Below are 19,954 nucleotides of genomic sequence, written 5' to 3' on the forward strand. Positions count from 1 at the left end.
ATAAGAGCAAGATTTTTGTGTGGATGACAATGATTTTTTATCCATTTACTAAACCAGTCCTTTTTATTTTTAGAATTTAAGAAAAAGGAATTATCCAATATTTAAGAAACTTCCCCGGAGATACATGTAGTTGTAACAAGTGACACTTATCCCCCCCCCCCCCCCCCCCCCCCCCCGAAAAAAAAAAACAACCCCAAAAAACAAAACAAACAAACACCAAACCAAAAAAAAAAACAACAACCCCACAAATGTCCTGCATTCTTAAAAAGAAAAGAAAAGAATATTGATAAATTAAATATTAAAACGGCCCGCCGTACGAAACCGACTCTACGAAGAAATCAAACCGAGTAAGTCTAGGTACGAGTTACTAATTCACAAAATGTCGGAGTGGGAGGATTTCCTAAACAAAAGCAGACAAATTGTTTCTTCTGGAACGTGTGAGAAATTATTTGATGACAACTATTATGTTTTTGACGTTATTAAGGTACGTAGATGTTATACTTTTGTTGTCTTTCTACATGTTTGCCATCTAAAATAATAATCGAGAATTCCTGTCTAGAATCGTCTGCTACGTATCTATAAAAATATTAATAGCAAGAATTAATTTTTACAGCTGTTATATAAGGAAACTGCGGATGAAAAAACAAAATTGGAGCAGTTGGTTTTAATAGAAGAATTTAGTCAGCAGGCAGGCGTCCAGAGTTCAAAGTAAGCAATAAATTAGAAAGATATTGATAGTCGCTCGTTCTGAGCGTCGTAAACTTACGAACGGAGGCAGTATGCGAACCCCGAACCAAGTCATCCCCACCCCACCTCTTTCTTTCCACTACCCTCGCCAGTACTTAAACAGGGACAAGGTTTACCTATCTATCATAAGATTTATGAAATATGATTAAGATTGCTTTGAGCTTAATTTAATTATTCTTTGATTAAAATATTTGATTAACATTGTATATTGTGACGGTCAGATTACATAGTGTATTGTGATGGTCAGATTGATTCGAATGCTGGCGCCAGAAGCTCAGTTTGTAGAGCACCTGATTAGAGATTCAGGCGGCCCTGGTTTGATCCTGGTCCATCAATATATCTCCCATGCATCCTGTTACAATATCAGGGCTGTCACAGCACCTTTTTAGTACAGGGACTGAATCCCTCTCATTTGGGAAAATTATCAACATTTTTGGTAGTAAATTGGGAATTTTGGGGGTTTTTCCCAATTGGGAAGGGTCCGTTTATCAGACCCAACTAAAAGAGATTGACGGCCCTGAAAATATACATGTACATATGTCAATCAGTACTGGCCTTGGACCAGTTCTCGCAAAGTACATTTTTCGCAAGTGCATTGTAACATCATTTTTTCATGCGTAATTTTACTTGTTGATATAGTGATGTAACAATATGCACTGACAAGAAATGGTACTCGGTGAGAATTGGTATTTTGCCAGTACATTATTTTCCTTCCAAAATTATTAAGGAGAATTACATTTATTTATCTTTGATAGCATTGACCAAATTGTGGAGTCGCTGCTAGATGTGTTTCATCAGTTGATAAAGAGAGGCAGAGATGTCAATGTTTCCTGCCAGATTCTTACAACTTTAACTACAATACTTGTTCTCTATGACCAGTTGGTATGAATTTCATGTAATATGAAGGTTCTGGCAGTATTAATATGGAACATACAATAGTCATGATTTAAAGAAAAGTTATAAGAATCATTAATGTGAATACCACTGACTTGGACATTGAATATATTTTTTGGGAGTGAATTCTGTTTACATGAAGTGGCATCTTTTAGGTTTGCATTTTATCAAAAGCATTAAGAATTAGAATTTTGTCTTTATAAATTCAAAATATAGAAGTTTTAAGCCAGTGAGATTTATTGTTAAACTTTTAAAACTCACAAATAAATAAAGAAAATATCTATAGAGGAATATTTTACAGGAAACAGAGACTTGTCAGTCTGTTGTACAGACTCTTCTTGCCATTGTTTGTAATGGTATTAACATGACAGAAAATCGGCCTCTACGTTCCACTGCTTGTCAATGCCTACTGCAGTTAGAGGATAGCAAAGCAGTAAGAAGTCAATTGTCTCGTCATTCAACTCTTATCATGCATATTCATGTTACATTATCACATGTTTTATTCATATAGAGGATGATTGAGTTTTCTTTGGATATGAAGAATATTTGTACTGATAGAAGTCATATTTTGGTTTTAGATACAAAATGCAGATTACACGAGAAACAGTAAATGATACTTCAAAGTGCTTGTTTTTATTTAGATCAATGACAAGGCCAGAATAAAATTATAATTGTTTTTTGGAATTGCCTCCCGTCTCATTGAAATACCCCCTGCTGATAAAATTTTATTAGCAAAAAATACAGAACTTTTTTTTATATGGATATTTTTTTTTTTTACAAATTTTTAATAAGTTAAACTTCAAGTTTGAAAAATAAAAATAAATTCCCTCCCTCCCTCCTGGGTCTAGAGACCACCAGGTGGCAATTCCAAGCAAACATTTTTTTAAGGATGGCCTTAATGCTGTTGACAAATCTGTTTTTTATCAGGATCAGTAATTTTTTTAAAAAATATTTTTAACTTTAACACTAAGTTTCTTAGACAACCACCAACCACTTGAACTTGGTCTATTGGAGAGTGTAATGCATGATTTATTTTAACCTGTTGTCAGGGATTGCTATGGAAGGAGAAGGACTCGCTGATAAAGTTAATGAGACAGGAAAGAACAAGTGTGTATGAAGATTATGTGATGTTAGTCACACAAATTCTTCAGAATGGAATCAGGTATGGTTCAATGCCTTATTAAAAGCATCCATTGTCTTGACAGATATACATCAGCCTGAAATATACAACTAATATGCAGCATTTATTGTATGCAAATGTATTTGTTACATTTTTATGTTTTAAGTACACTGTACAAGAATTGTTTGAATTAGTTTTTTAACCTTAGTTTTTATTTTTTTATTTTAGTGCCCCTGATGATATTAGATCAGAGGACAGGGTATGTGTATGTAATAACAATATCTTTTATCATTAATAAAAAAAAGTGACCATTATAAGACATCTCTATCAATTTCAGTCTAAAGTATTGATATAGTTTAATGTAAGTTGTAATCTTGGTGTTCAATCCTTCACAATGAAAAATTGGAAAGTTTTTGTAAATGACACATTGGCCCATAGTGAAATTAAAAATCAATCAATATGATTTTTTGGACATTTGTAGGAGGTGGACAGAGTTGTGGCCCATGATTCCTCTGAGTACAGGCAGCTGGTGTCCCAGATAATGGACAATACCTCACTCTTCTCCCAGGGAGGACTGTGGCACATTGTGCTAGATCTTGTGAATATTGTAAAGAATTTCCATGAAATTTCTGCCACTGTAAGTCTCCAAAATCATTTTTTTGCTGAAGTTTATTTTTCCATGCAGACAATTTAAATTTGATGTTAATTTCTTGTGTTTACCCTAGATTTTTAAACCCATGATGCTTCATCACATGTCAACATTTGATACACCATTACTTCACTTAGTGGTATTTATACAGGTCAGTGAACATAATTGATAACTTTTAGATAGTTTTTATGATGTGTTATAGTTATAACCAATGGGAATGATTAACATTTATATGATTTTTAGAAGGTAATCAATATTCTAAATACATTTGTACTTCTATCAAAGAACTTTGTAATGGAAAGTCAAAATGAAAATATATAAAACACTTTCTTGTCCTTGTTTAAATGTTTTGATCATCTGTATCAAGGTGGAATACTGAATTGTTGACCCCCCAAAAAACAAATTTTTCAATACATGTACTAGCTGTTGTACACTGCACAGTCCTCTTACATGAATGTCTGTCAGATGCAAAAGTTTAAAATTATGAATATTTTGAACAGAATGAGTTTGAGAAGGAGGTTCTGACTGATATTGAGGAGAGACAGCTTCAAAACAGAATACTGGCAGGGCTGAATCACCCCTCCCTTACCCCAGCCCAGAGACTTTTCTACTGTCACTGGATAGAGAGCTTATCCAATGTAAGGGAAAGCTGTGTACAACATAAAAGTTCACTGACCCTCAGATAAAAGATATAGTTCTTACTGCAGGGATAATGACATATGCTAATTTGCGAATTCTGTCATATTTTACCAGCAAATTTTGTGCATTTTAATTATAATATTTATTGATAAGATTTGTATCATAAAATCATTATTGTTAAAGCAAATGATGTATGCATATGCAAAAGTATTTTTAAGTAAATGTTAAAATAGGCTGCTCAAGATCAAGTTATGAAAAGTATGTTTTACAACCTGAAAATTAAACAAAAGGAAATGTCGGCTAAATCATTAAGCACTTCTGAAATTAGGAAAATACATTAATATATTAATAGATAAACCAAAAAAATTAGTTGCCTTGAAGAAAATAAAATCCGAGAAAAATTGTAAGAAGAGTTCTTATAAGCCTGTCTTTGCTTGTACCCTGGTATATCATACAGGTGGAGTTGGATAAACACGAGTCTTGCATCAGAATTAAAGATGACCAGCAGCTTGTCTTTTTCCCCAGTGCTTTTGATCCCATTGACTGCCAACTTGCCAAGCTGGCACTTCTAAATTTCTGTTTTCCATCACTGGTAAAAGAGGAAAATGGTAATAACTTTATCACATACTGCAAGATTTTGTTGGACACAGATCAAGATATAGCATATTTACTTGTACATGTACATGTATTATAAAGTTAGAAGATCGATGCAGATTGCTAATAATAAAGTACTGTCAATTTATAAACCATATTCTCGTTTGTGAAGAGCATGAACTAGTAATAATGAAGCCATACAATTTGGAACATGTTTACAGGTCAGGCTGCTGCCATGTTGTTAGGTGAAGTGGGATATCTACATAAATTGGTCTGGCACACTGGAAGTCAGAGGGCTGCTAAAGCTTTGTTTCGAGCTTTATTTTCAATGTATCGACGCCACTGCAGCAAGTCTTTTTCCCAAGATATCAACAGGTACTAAAACTTATTACCATACATGTACAATGTATACCAAAATGTAAGGATCTAATTTAATTTTATGTTCAAAGACAATTATAATGCATGTAGAATTAAACTGTAATCTAAAGAGGAAAAAAATAAAAAAAATAATTTTTGTATGCAATGAATGACTGATAAATCTTTATCCATTATCAATGTTTTTTACTATTCTGTTGAGTCTTATCTTCAGAATGTTTGGTATGATATTAAAATGTTGACTGACAGGTTTTAGATAAACTGACATCTGATTTAGACAGTGCTTTCTAACAGCTAATGGACAAAAAATTGTACTGCTCTCTCTGTGTGTTTGCTTACATACTGCTTTGATTTCGTTGTCAGATTTTTGCGTGGACTGATATCCGGGTTCCCATTCTTTATTCCTCAGGCTTTGGATTTTATAGAGAGCTTAAGGGAGATGACTCCTGAAAGGTATGGGATTTTGTATTCTAATCAGTTTTTGATTTTGTCTATTCAGCTGATTTTCAATTTGATTTCATAGTTGGATTTTCTTAGTCATAGAGGGAAAATGTTTGTGAATAATTTTTTAAAATTTGTGAATAGCTTTTATTGCAATGCATATTCTTTAGACTGAAATAAATACCTGGTAAGAAAATACTTGTGCATTTAAAGGATTATTATCAAGGTTAGGACTACACTTTTTTAAAAAATTTAGAATTTCTCCCCAGGTTGTAGTCTAAAAACATCCCACATGTTGTGTACATAAGTGTTTGTCAATTTTTTCCCCCAGATTTTAGTCCTAATTTATCTTACAAGTTGTGCTCTCAAAATAAGAAGTTAAAGGCCCAAATAGTGGAGAAAATTGCCGATATGAAATACATCAAACATAAGATGATTACTCAGAAGATGTCTTTGCTTTTTCCTTAGTCCTGTTTATTTGGAGATTCTGCAACTTCTTCATCAACAAGTTATTAATACCCCTCAGCAACAGGCTGCACAATATTGCTATTTTTACCTGCAAGTATTAAAGAGGGCATCCCTGCAGTCAGAAATAGTACCACAGGTAGGGTCTTATACCAGTACATGATGATATAGTAATAAAATGTATACCGGTACTAGCATAAAATAAAGGTTAATTCTTAAAATTCTTATGGGGTTTAATCATAGTGATTAACTCAGCATGTGCTTGCAATGATATAATGTTGCAGACATAATTGCAATTTAGTCAACAAAAATTGATACTTTAGATAGTCTCTCAAGGGCAAAATATCTAATTCTTATGGGTTTTACAACAAGAGTTATGTATCTTTTTCTTTTCTACAGAAGTTGAATATAAATATCATTGAAATTAATTAATGTGGTTGAATTTAACTAAGTTTAGCAGCTCACAAACAATTAAATCAAAACATAAATTATGTTAAAAAGATGTATTTATTCAGTTCATTTGTTTTAAGAGATTCACAAATTTCACGGCAGTATCAAGTACTATTTTATTCCTTTGTTTTATTCATTCAGGGTACTGTGAGGTTCCTGTCTTACCTAGCGGAAAATTCCCTCAGTGTAGATGAAGGAAGCTGGAAATTAGGGATTGCCATTTTATCTGTCTGTCAAAACATCTTAGTATGCCATGGAACAAGAGACCTGTATGTAGGTAAAGGACTGTTATTTGACAGCAATGGTTTTTCGAATATTTTGGTCACCTGGGTCACTCAGTTTCCTTTATTTATTTAAGGGGTAACAGGACACTGATCACGTGACTATCATTGCAATGATGCTTTGATGTGCTATCTCTATTATAACATCATAATTGATTTGATTGTATGATGCTATGATATTATTTATCCATTATGACGTCAAACATGATTTGATAGATCTTTTCCCCATACTTTACGACTCAAAAGTACTGGTAGTCATTTTCACAACATGAGTTGGGAAAAATTTAACATTTTCAATTTTTGTTCATGTTAATTAATAAATCTTAAGAATGTATTACTTTTTTGATGGTTCAAAAAAGAAACTGTCACAAAAACTCATAATTCCAGAATAAGGGGTAGGGGTGATTCCGATTGTAATATCTCCCTTGATTACCAAGAAAGTGGCCATGAAATTTTTTAAAAGTTATAAAACAGATGTTAAGCTTGATATATGAAATTAAAAAAAAAAATCATTGAGAATTTTTAATGTGCCATCACATTTTGTTAAAATTTAGAATCAAAAACTACAAAACTTGAAGTGCTGATTTTAGCAATATTTTGACAAAATGATGATATTGCTATGTACAAAAGCCAAAGATGTAAATAATTTCGAAATTTGTTTCTGTTCTTAAAATCAATGAATATAATTGCAAATAAATTTCATCAAGTTATATTTGTATAATTTTTAGCTATTGTTTAATTAAATGTTAAATTTTTGACATTGCGTCATTAATGAGCTGTATTGGACTATTCATAACAAAATTCATTTGTAGTGTTAACACAAAGACAAAAAATGTAAATACATAAGGTTGTTCCTCGAGACAATAGGCAATTTTGATTCAATTGATAACAATAAGCAAAATTATAATTATATAAATGTATAATTTACATTAAAATCCTTCAATATTTATTGTATGGTAATGGGTCATCTGTTTTAGCACTTGGGAACACACCACAGTGAAACACAGTAACTGTTATAACAAGCACTCTTATAACAAAGGACTATGTGCAGTATTATGCATTTTTATGCCCCCAAAATTTAGGTTTTTTAAAGATCTTTGAAAATAAGGTGGCAGATACTTGAAATCATATTGAAAATAAGTGTGTAAAAGGTTATAACCACAGTGATGTCACAAGGTAGATGAAAATTGTATTATTTTGATAAATTGATTTCTTTGTAGAAAAAGAAGGGTGTTTTCGGATGGTTTTTTGACTGGGAAACATCGAGCGCAGGCTTGATCAAGTACCATTTTTTAGTATGATGTGTATAGTATAAAATGAAAAACATACGTTAAAATTGTACTTGAGCAGACCTGCACTCATTACTTCCGAATGCAAAATATAAAGGAAAAAACGACAATATTTTGATTTTTTTTTGCAAAATTGCAAAAATTAAGTCATCTAGATGACGTCATAGATGAACAGCGAATGAGTAATGATGACTAAAATCAAGATTAAAGTGATTATATGCATCCTCAATACAATGATTTATGGAGATTTGATTTTTATACGACACTATTTAAAAAATGGTTAAAATAGGGGCAGAAATGTAAACATACCACCAAATATAGTCCTTTACACATACAACACTCCTAGTTTGATATCCCTTAATTTAAAAAAAAAGTATTATACACCTATGAGATATAACAAATTATGTTTATAATGGATCATTAAAATTGCTTGTCCTTGGAGCTTTGCTATTACTAATTTTTTTTTAAATATTTGACTTGCAGAGATGGGGGACTTGTTGTTTTACTTAATGACACACTACAGAGACACAGACATCAGGGACAAAGCCAGGTTCTACTATATGTTAATCACATCAGCCACAGATGAAAAGGCAAGTGTTGGGATATCAGTTGAACCAAAAATGTACTCTACAGAAACTCTAATTTCAAATATGTATTCAAAAATGTACTCTACTGAAATGGTAATATTAAATACTGATAGCTTCACATGTTTTATGCAGCATAACTCTTGCTCATTTCTTGGACAGGTTCTTGCCCACTTTATTACGATGGGTTTTAATTTTTTTCCAGATATGCATGATTATACAACCTACTACTGATTCACACTTTTTCCATACTGAAGCCATTTCTACTCTCCTTCCTAACAACAAGGCAAAAGGACACAGTAATGTTAAAGAACTTGAAAAATCTATCTTGAGCCTAGAAAAGTAAGTAATTTTTATAAGATTTAGCCTTCTTTGTTTACTTCATTTGGCACTTACCTATGATTTTTCTACAGCCCTTTCAGGTCCAAATTTCGACCCTATCCCCTTGAAAATACAGATATTTCCCCAATTGAATCCTTAAATTAACTGAATATGATTTTCTAAAAGTTAAAGAGAATAACACTAAACAATAATAATGCAATGTTCAAAAGATGGAATTAAGCAGTTCTATATAATTTACTTATTAGCCAAATGATATATACAAGGATATTAGTTTCTCCCAATTGACCAAAACTGTATTAATTGACTTTCCCAATGTAAACACCACAGGTCCATTTTTAAAAATAGAGAATAATCAATGGTTAACATAAAAAGATCAATTCTATGTAAATATCAGTGACATATCAAATATAACAACACAATACCTTTAAAAAGCATTTCAAAATTAATTTAGAATTGCTAGTTGCACTTTATATTTCATATATGATCATAATTAGACAGACTGTCTAAGATCCACAAGCCAGTGAATTTTACCTCTTATTTAGACTATGTAAAATTGATGTTTATATCTAAACATTTTGCAACATGATTAAACAATTGTCTAAAAGGAAAATTAGTGTATAGAAATATTGGTGAACTTCAGTATTTATAAGACTATTCATCTTTATTCATATATTTTCATTAATGATGAAATTGAGATCCATAATGATTCTTTTTTTGTTGTGTAGATTGAAGGTTCAAGCTGAAACATTTTTTGATGATCAATATCAAGATGCAGACAATACGAGCTCATCAATTTGTAAGTGTGTATCATACATACTGTAGATAAAGTGAAAAGGATTCGATTAATATGACTAAAAATCTGACATTAAAAATAAAATGCTGAAACTCTAACAGCATTTGAATTAATTAATGTAAAAAAAATCTGTTTCATTATTTACAGGTGATTTAAAGACCTACTACAGTGTCCTAAAGAAATACAAAACAGTATTAAAAACAGTCCACAGACTCAGAATGGTAAATGTCATACTCCTATTTTTGTTCTCATTTAGCATAGTTTAGAATTGATGGTCATTTTTTCGTATGAAATTTTGATAATTTTTTTTTTCTTGAATTCGTTTCTTATAATTAAAAGTATTTAATAACACCTTTTCAAACTATGAAATGTGAATTTTCTTACAACAAAAAATTGAAATAGTGCAATAGAAACGGTGCGTAGGAATACTCAACAAAAATGACAACAAATTGGGCTCCAGCTGATGCAGAGTTATTGAGATTTAGATTGTTCTCCCTTTGCATATAACCATTTCTGATGTCTTGACTCAGAGAAATTCTATCAAACCACTCCTTGTCATCAGTAACAAAATCTAATTCATTTATGACTAATTTATATCTTGAAAATGATGCAATATTGCAAAGAAATTCAGTTGTCTATCTGACAGCATTGATAGTTTTAAATGTCATCGATGGCACATTTCTTTTTAAGAATTTTAATCATCATGGTATTCTTTTTTCATTAATAATACCTATTCTTTTTTCATGAAAGAGTTAAAGCCATCTGAAGAATAGAGGTTGGAACACTTGATTTGATACACTTGTCTTTGTGAAAATGTTAAACAGTTCCCGAGTCATTTTCCAAATTTAAGACAAAATTTGATATTGTTGCAAAAGAGAACATTCGCCCCCCAGCTTCATTTTTTTGCATACAGCCATAAGTCTTTATTCATGCAATTGACCATAAAATCCACGGAACGGTTGAGTTGACCTAAAAATTTGCAGCCCTATGTAGTTATTGAATGACATCATTTTTGTAAATTATCACAAACCTTTGTTGATGGATACAATTACCATTCCTTGATTATTATAGATGCAAACAGAATACTTGTGTATAATTTGGCGTAACGCCTTGTCAATGCAATACCATTGTTTTACCGTCAATAAAATGTTAAAAATACATGAATTTAATCAATAGGTGCACCCTTGTTTTCAACCAATCAGAAAAGCCTGTATCACATTTAACAGATATCAAATGATCATCTCTTCCTGTTATTGTCAGCTCTGCATTGGTATGATCCTGTTGATACTTTATCTTTTAAAGTTTAAATTGTTTATCAATAAATGTCATCTGCTGTTATATTCAGTGAAGACTAATCCATTTATTGTTAAATTTCTTATATATGTATTCTATTGGACTCTTCATAATGTTATGCATTGTCATATTTGAAAACAATGTCCTATGAAGAATAATCCATTTTCTAAAAATTCCTTATGTATGTATTCTATTGGAGTCTTCATAATGTTATGCATATATGAAATTTGTGATACTATTTGCTCAAGAGACTGGTAGACATTATATCAGTATCAATTAAAAATTGAAATGTACTATATTCCAAATACCTATAAGGAGATACATGTTAATCTTCGCTCAGACATGCAAGACCAATAATGTTGGCATATTGATAATACCAAGGTTTTTTTAAATTTCAGATACCTTACATCAACCTGTAATATTTGATAGCTGTAACAAAAGTGTTAAATGTAATAAAATGATTTGTTTGAGTACCTTTATTACTAGACAATCTTTATTTAAACTTCAAAAGTTAAGAGTCATGCAAACATGAGTCTCCCGGACAGGTTCATCTAAGGGCTATGGTACTCAGGTGATTGTCAAGACTTGTGGTCCTCTTGTAAAGTAAAAATTGGGAGGAAAGAGGCATGATTCATTAGAATTATATTTTCAGTACATGAAATAATAAATTGCAATGTGATGAGCCCAGTTTTTTAAATTTATTTAAAACTTTCTGCATAGCTTCATAATGATGCCCTACAGATAACGTATGAACAGATAAACACACGTCTATTTACCCGAATGGGCCCAAATAAACCCAAATGGACCCAAAGATGATGAAGGAATTAATTTTAAACTACATGTACTTGTTTTTCATCACTGATCGGGTTTGTCCTTTTTAAAAAAAAATCTTTAATCAAATTTTTTCAAATTAGCATGTAAAACGACAGTTGTTTCAACATTGGGGGTTGACGATAGGGGACATGTATTGATTATGCTATGCTTATGCTATATTTTCAGAATGATTGTATTGTTTGAGTGCGGTTTACCCCGGACATTACCTGTAGCTGTCCAATGAGAGAAAATTATTGGACAGCTTCAGAGTAGCTGTTCAATAACAGATGAAATATTGGACTGGGTATAGGACATTATTTTAAACTTAAGTATTTGTTGTTTGTAGACAGGAAGTCCCCAGGAAGTTCTAGCCCTGTGTGTATACTTTGAAGAAGATCCTAATTGCCAGCCTTTAAAAGGTAAATGATTAATAGCTAGTTTTTAAAAATTGAAGGAAATTCCAATGATGAGGCTTGATACACAACCAAAAATATTCAGTAATGTTTATCTGAATGTTAACTATAAGGGTGTCATATTGTTTTAAGGCTGATTCAATGATAACTGATGTAAAGGTTAAAAGTGTAAAGAAGCGAAACTTATTGAGAATATGTTTTTAATGTTTAATATTGAATATGCATGTATGTATGATTGAATGCATTTTAATTATCTCTTTTTAATATTTCTATACAGAAATAAGATTCTCTAAAATCGATGCACAAGGTAACCCAATTTAGTACACTATAGTGAATTACATTCATTTTTGTAATAATACTTGTAATAATTAAAGTTGATCTTGCTTCTTTGACACCCTAATGATTATATTCTGTAAAGTATTTTTAAATTTTTAACATATATAAAACTTAATGTTACATATGATTGGTAATATCTGCTTAAGTAATTTGATAAACTTACTATATGATAATGGTTAGATAGTAATCATACAAAATTGATTATTATTTTTTTATTTTATTTTTATACTGTGCTCAATTGAAGTATAAAAGCATCCCAGGAAGCAAAATATTTTTACCAGTAATTTGATCAGTGAAAGTGAAAAAGAAGCAGGATCAACTGGAACAATGACAATTTTATAAATATTCTTTTTTCTGTCTATTTTGTACAGTGAATTATGAATTTGATGTTGATATCGTACCTAAAATTCCACTTTCAACAAGAATAGTTACAAGGTAAGGAACCAGAATATTTAAATAGTACATAAACTATGACCACAAAATTTAACTTTTCATGAACATTAATGCAAAATTTTCTGACCTACATGTTGTAAGTTACAATAAATCTGCACTAAATAATGACACTTTAAGAAGCATTAAAGCAGTTGGAAGTTTAGAATTTATTGCCCTTTAGTATCTTTATTTCTGTTGGCAGGCAACTTAGATCCTTCCAAAAATGTGTAATTTCGAAGTATAAAAAGTAACTCTATTGTCATTTTTTACAATGTTAAACCAATTGTCCTTTCTTTCCTTCTATACAGGTGTGAATTTGTTGATGATAATCAAACCTTTAGATGTCAGTTGGCTGATACAGCTATCTCCACAGAGGACTTGATCATGCCCCTACCGATAGAGATTGTGTCCACAGGGGACAGGGAAAAAGACTTCCACACCCTGTGGGACTGGATGGAAGAAGACACTAAAAAAGATGGGTATGGGTTCCATAGCTAGAGGGGTTGTTGGCTTTCACCATCATATCCTATCTTCTTAAGTGTTTGTCTATTGCTTAAGGTTATTCCAATGCCAAGATTTTAAATCTAATGCTCGTATATTCTTTATCCTGATTAGTACCCTGTCCTATGGGAGTCGGTCTGTCATAGTAAATCACTGTGTTAAATCCTTGTCTTTGACATATTTTCTTTTCCACTGGCAAAATCAGGCTCATACCACATCCAAAAAGTGTTTTTGGTTAAACTATAATTCTTTTCAAATATCTGTGTAAAATCTTTGCTCATTTTCTCTTCACCATCATGTTCTCTACAAAAGCAGGCCCTTTGAAATAGTTACCACATAAATTAAATATAGTTTCACAGTTTTTATTAGGACCTCACTCTGTGGGCACTCCATTGTGATCGTCTATCCTCATTAACCCAATTTGGCTCATAGTTTACCCACAGAGTATTTTTCAGCAAAGGGTAAGGGGTGTGCAGTAACATTGAACAAAGGTTTTAGGTCAAAGATCACGGTCATAGCAGATGTGTGATAAATCCTTGCTAAGACATTGTTTCCTCTCTTCATGGCCCTATCTTGTTCAGACACTGTTTCCTCTCTTCATGGCTCTATCTTCCTCAGACACTGTTTCCTCTCTTCATGCTCTATCTTGCTCAGACATTGTTTCCTCTCTTCATGGCTCTATCTTGCTCAGACACTGTTTCCTCTCTTCATGGCCCTATCTTGCTCAGACATTGTTTCCTCTCTTCATGGCCCTATCTTGCTCAGACATTGTTTCCTCTCTTAATGGCTCTATCTTGCTCAGACACTGTTTCCTCTCTTCATAGCTCTATCTTGTTCAGACACTGTTTCCTCTCTTCATGGCCCTATCTTGCTCAGACACTGTTTCCTCTCTTCATGGCCCTATCTTGCTCAGACACTGTTTCCTCTCTTCATGGCCCTATCTTGCTCAGACATTGTTTCCTCTTTTCATGGCCCTATCTTGCTCAGACTCTGTTTCCATCATTTATGGCCCTATCTTGCTCAGACATTGTTTCCTCTCTTCATGGCCCTATCTTGCTCAGACACTGTTTCCTCTCTTCATAGCTCTATCTTGCTCAGACATTGTTTCCTCTCTTCATGGCCCTATCTTGCTCAGACACTGTTTCCTCTCTTCATGGCCCTATCTTGCTCAGACACTGTTTCCTCTCTTCATGGCCCTATCTTGCTCAGACATTGTTTCCTCTTTTCATGGCCCTATCTTGCTCAGACTCTGTTTCCATCATTTATGGCCCTATCTTGCTCAGACATTGTTTCCTCTTTTCATGGCCCTATCTTGCTCAGACATTGTTTCCTCTCTTCATGGCCCTATCTTGCTCAGACATTGTTTCCTCTCTTCATGGACCTATCTTGTTCAGACACTGTTTCCTCTCTTCATGGCTCTATCTTGCTCAGACATTGTTTCCTCTCTTCATGGACCTATCTTGCTCAGACATTGTTTCCTCTCTTCATGGCTCTATCTTGCTCAGACACTGTTTCCTCTCTTCATAGCTCTATCTTGTTCAGACACTGTTTCCTCTCTTCATGGCCCTATCTTGCTCAGACACTGTTTCCTCTCTTCATGGCCCTATCTTGCTCAGACACTGTTTCCTCTCTTCATGGCCCTATCTTGCTCAGACATTGTTTCCTCTTTTCATGGCCCTATCTTGCTCAGACTCTGTTTCCATCATTTATGGCCCTATCTTGCTCAGACATTGTTTCCTCTTTTCATGGCCCTATCTTGCTCAGACATTGTTTCCTCTCTTCATGGCCCTATCTTGCTCAGACATTGTTTCCTCTCTTCATGGACCTATCTTGTTCAGACATTGTTTCCTCTCTTCATGGCCCTATCTTGCTCAGACATTGTTTCCTCTCTTCATGGACCTATCTTGCTCAGACATTGTTTCCTCTCTTCATGGCTCTATCTTGCTCAGACATTGTTTCCTCTCTTCATAGCTCTATCTTGCTCAGACACTGTTTCCATCATTTATGGCCCTATCTTGCTCAGACATTGTTTCCTCTCTTCATGGCCCTATCTTGCTCAGACACTGTTTCCTCTCTTCATGGCCCTATCTTGCTCAGACATTGTTTCCTCTCTTCATGGCCCTATCTTGCTCAGACATTGTTTCCTCTCTTAATGGCTCTATCTTGCTCAGACACTGTTTCCTCTCTTCATAGCTCTATCTTGTTCAGACACTGTTTCCTCTCTTCATGGCCCTATCTTGCTCAGACACTGTTTCCTCTCTTCATGGCCCTATCTTGCTCAGACACTGTTTCCTCTCTTCATGGCCCTATCTTGCTCAGACATTGTTTCCTCTTTTCATGGCCCTATCTTGCTCAGACTCTGTTTCCATCATTTATGGCCCTATCTTGCTCAGACATTGTTTCCTCTTTTCATGGCCCTATCTTGCTCAGACATTGTTTCCTCTCTTCATGGCCCTATCTTGCTCAGACATTGTTTCCTCTCTTCATGGACCTATCTTGTTCAGACACTGTTTCCTCTCTTCATGGCCCTATCTTGCTCAGACACTGTTTCCTCTCTTCATAGCCCTATCTTGCTCAGACACTGTTTCCTCTCTTCATGGCCCTATCTTGCTCAGACATTGTTTCCTCTCTTCATGGCCCTATCTTGCTCAGTCACTGTTTCCTCTCTTCATGGCCCTATCTTGCTCAGTCACTGTTTCCTCTCTTCATGGCCCTATCTTGCTCAGACATTGTTTCCTCTCTTCATGGCCCTATCTTGCTCAGACATTGTTTCCTCTTTTCATGGCCCTATCTTGCTCAGACACTGTTTCCATCATTTATGGCCCTATCTTGCTCAGACATTGTTTCCTCTCTTCATGGCCCTATCTTGCTCAGTCACTGTTTCCTCTCTTCATGGCCCTATCTTGCTCAGACATTGTTTCCTCTTTTCATGGCCCTATCTTGCTCAGACTTTAACAAAATTCTTTCTGTAAGTATGGAATGTTCAGTGTCCTTGAATCAAGATTCTTTTTGAACTGTTGAGGTCATAACAGACCTCTTTGTAGACCCTAGTTTTGCTTTCCCTGTCTATCTGCCTTATATTCCACCCATAAAGTGCTTGTTGGATAACGGATGCGCAGTGATCTGAAACAGAATTTCTTAGTATAAGGTTATACATGACTGTTTTTATGTCTTTTATAATATCGGAACCCTTTGAGATGGGTTCCAACTCATTGAATCTGGTTCTTCGTACAAAAAATATTTTAGGTAGAGTTCAGGAATCATATTTCGTGGAATTTTACTTTTTCACAGGTGGCCAGCAAAACCTCACAAACATTTGTACTTTGTTCAATGTTTAATCAAAATAGAAATATTTCATCTTTCACTAATGAGACAGTAAATCGAATGCATATCTATGCCTTATATTACTTTTGAAACCTTAATGTAACATGTAGAGTTAACCTTTTATATTTACATTCTCCAGTGTCTTTGCCTGTGATAACACTACGTATCGATTTTGTACTATATAACCTATAATACAAATGATACCAAATTGAGGCCCCAGCGGGGTTTGCTTATTTATATTTAAATATTTAATCGTACGATGGCTTAAAATTATATAAATATAAGTAATAAGGAATCATTCTTTGAATATTATGAGGTGATAATTTCGGTCGGGGCGTGATCAAATCTATCATAAAGCCCTTTGGGCTTTATTGGATTTGATCACGCCCCGACCAAAATTATCACCTCATAATACTCAAAGAATGATTCCTTATTCCTTATTTAAAATTTTGATCTCAGGTCTTCTTGTGTCGAATCTGTGACAACTGTACAGAAATCCTTGGAAGACTTTCTTTCTTCTGTGAGACCATGTTTGAAATGCTGTCAAATTTCTGCAAGTAAGATAAATTCAAATTTCAAAAGTCATTCTGCTTATTTAACTGTATAAACTAACTTTCTTTTAAAAAATTCTTTTGGGCATTTACTTTAAGGTGCAAAGTGTGTAAAGTATGGAATGTTCCTACCTCCGAGTTATCATCTTTTGATGAAAGTGACTTCTCAGCGGGACTATGTTGTAGTGAGATTAATGACAGACTTCTACCAGAGCTTATTGTATATCAGAGAGGTAGTCTGAAACCGTTTGATAAATGAGAAAAAATTGAAATCTATATTTGTAAATTTAACATTATATCATTCATCATTTATTGTATTTCCCCTCAAGAACTTTGAATGTTATAGATATAAGATGAACTCACATCTATTCTGTCTTACCCAGTCATGGTTTATGAATGTTACCGCATGTATTTGATTGAATAACAAGCAAATTGTCAATTTGTTTTGTATATTTTGTGCATTTGCAATGTGTTTACATTCAATTGTTTTTCTTGCAGCTTTTAAACTAATTCACTAGTGAGGGAACTAAAATAATTCATGTCTGGAATACAATTGTTTTTATCTTTTATCAATTCACAATATTTTGCTTAATGTTGATTATACTATCCTGTGGATGAAAGTCAAAGCTCCCGCACTGTGTGTGAGGTAAAAAATTGTCTGTTACTTGAAGAAAATTTATATTTCATTATTTTCAGGGAATTTTGCCCTTTAAAACTAAGAAGCTTTGGTCATTAAAAATATGTTACTGAAAAAAGTTTTTCAGTGCGACTCCTTTGAAACCACATGAAGTACATATGAAGCTCTGAGTTAATTAAGATACAATATTAACAGGAAGTTCCTATTTCTTCAATTGAAACCAGAAAGCACTTTATCGTGTGTCGGTATTTCTGTCTTAAGGTAACTCCATACTCGTAAAATTCTCTGATGAAAGTTGAAAAACCGAACTGATTTCAACTTAATAGACTTAAATTTCATCAATTGTTAGAAAAAATATACATGTCATCATACTTTTTGAGATGCCAGATAAACATAAACTAAAGCATATTTTAGCATCAGAAAACCGTATTTTTTTGGTTAAAAGTACAAATTTTGCAGGCAGATATTTGTATATCTTGTTTAATTTTAATGTCAACTTTATCAGAAAATTAAAACTTCAAAAATATTTTAAAATTAATCGTTGGGATAATAAAAACAATAGCATTTAGACATACAACTGAAAGAAAAGTCAGAAAAAGAGTTATTTCCCCTTAGCATCGATAAAATGTATAAAAAAATTGGGAATTTGGGATAAAATTAAGCTGCGAAAATATCTTGAACTTAACAGTATTTTTAATTACATCTATGTGATCATATTCACATAAAAAAAATAATACTATCTTGCACAAATTTTAAAGAACTCGAAGTTTTAAAAAATAGTATGACATAACAGAACACTGGATCTACTTTAACTCCATATTTTTCCTCATAATTTGGAGAGTTGGAGTAAATTGCTGTGCAGCCTCTTTTATGAAAAAGTACAAAAGGTTGATCAACAGATGGATTAAGAAATTTTTTTCCCTATTCGGGTTCGTCTTGAAAAAAAATCTTTCACCGTTTTTTTCTTGAAAACTATTCAGCACACAGAATGGCAATGCTTTTTAAATGGGGGTGCAGGTAAAAGACGTGTATTGCTTATGTAATATTAATTCTCTCAGAATGCTTATTTCTCCCGTAATGTGGCCTATATTGGATATTCTAGGAAATACTCTGTCAGCGCAACGCCTCTTAAACCACTGAATAAAATTAGAAAAAAAAACTTTGGGACAAATAAAGAAAACATAGAAAAAATTATTTTTGTGTAATTTATGCATGTCCTGTACATGTCATATTCATCATGTGTAGTCTTGTCAAATAATGTGGGAGCTCGGGGTTATATGTGCTTCATCGCTTTTCTTTCATATTAATAATGTTACCTATTTGTCCTCGCATTTTTCGGGTGTCAGAAGGCTGCATCAGTTGGCCCCTCATTCAATAACGCCTTTTCAAATTAGGAAACACAAATTTTCTTACAAAAAAATTAAATAATGTAATAGAATCGGTGCGAAGGGATACTAAGCAAAAACAGTAACAAAGAAGATGGATGAATAAGGCGTGTAAAATGCCCATATGAGGAATGATTAGATACTGCAAAATTAAAATATCATTAAATCTGATCATTTTTTTGAATAATGATTAAAACATTGTATATTTAACGTAACATCGGTTTGTAACCCTTAAATATTTTAAATACATGTAATAGGTTGATTTAAATTGGCTTATTCGTGTCAAAACCTCCAAATAGAGTCATTTTTAGACGGGGTCACGTGACCCCGTCTATTGGTTTACTGTCAGCCGAAGTCTCAAACTGGAAGACACGCGTAGAACACATGAATTGAGTCTACGCGTAAGAATATAGTGCAGAAAGTTTTCATGCATTTCAGTAAATATGTATTTTAAAAACATGCATTAAATCTTTTTAAGTCCTCTGTGTATAAACAAAATTCTATTTAGAAAATAAACAAATAGTTTTATTAATCAAAATATTCTTGCTTGGGTTTAAATGTGGAATGAGTTACGTAACTGAATGCACAGCGCCGTTGACGATCCAG

At 33.1% G+C, this 19,954-nt stretch overlaps 1 protein-coding gene across 1 annotated transcript; it reads left to right on the forward strand.

The window, feature by feature from the left end:
* The first annotated feature begins 345 nt into the window (after nucleotides 1–345).
* Nucleotides 346–18,072, forward strand: LOC128177762 (AP-5 complex subunit beta-1-like). The gene is made up of 24 exons (XM_052844606.1): nucleotides 346–484; nucleotides 614–708; nucleotides 1,503–1,629; nucleotides 1,943–2,074; nucleotides 2,691–2,803; nucleotides 2,990–3,020; nucleotides 3,243–3,398; nucleotides 3,487–3,561; nucleotides 3,911–4,048; nucleotides 4,507–4,657; nucleotides 4,865–5,018; nucleotides 5,382–5,471; nucleotides 5,928–6,063; nucleotides 6,516–6,651; nucleotides 8,428–8,534; nucleotides 8,734–8,870; nucleotides 9,596–9,666; nucleotides 9,811–9,884; nucleotides 12,116–12,188; nucleotides 12,460–12,489; nucleotides 12,890–12,953; nucleotides 13,259–13,429; nucleotides 17,235–17,332; nucleotides 17,426–18,072. The coding sequence occupies exons 1-24, from the start codon at nucleotides 380–382 to the stop codon at nucleotides 17,566–17,568; spliced, it is 2,607 nt and encodes an 868-aa protein (XP_052700566.1). The 5' UTR covers nucleotides 346–379; the 3' UTR covers nucleotides 17,569–18,072.
* Nucleotides 18,073–19,954: the final 1,882 nt, after the last annotated feature.

This window comes from Crassostrea angulata, chromosome 3 (genome assembly GCF_025612915.1).
Source record: "Crassostrea angulata isolate pt1a10 chromosome 3, ASM2561291v2, whole genome shotgun sequence".
Classification (NCBI taxonomy): Eukaryota; Metazoa; Mollusca; class Bivalvia; order Ostreida; family Ostreidae; genus Magallana; species Magallana angulata.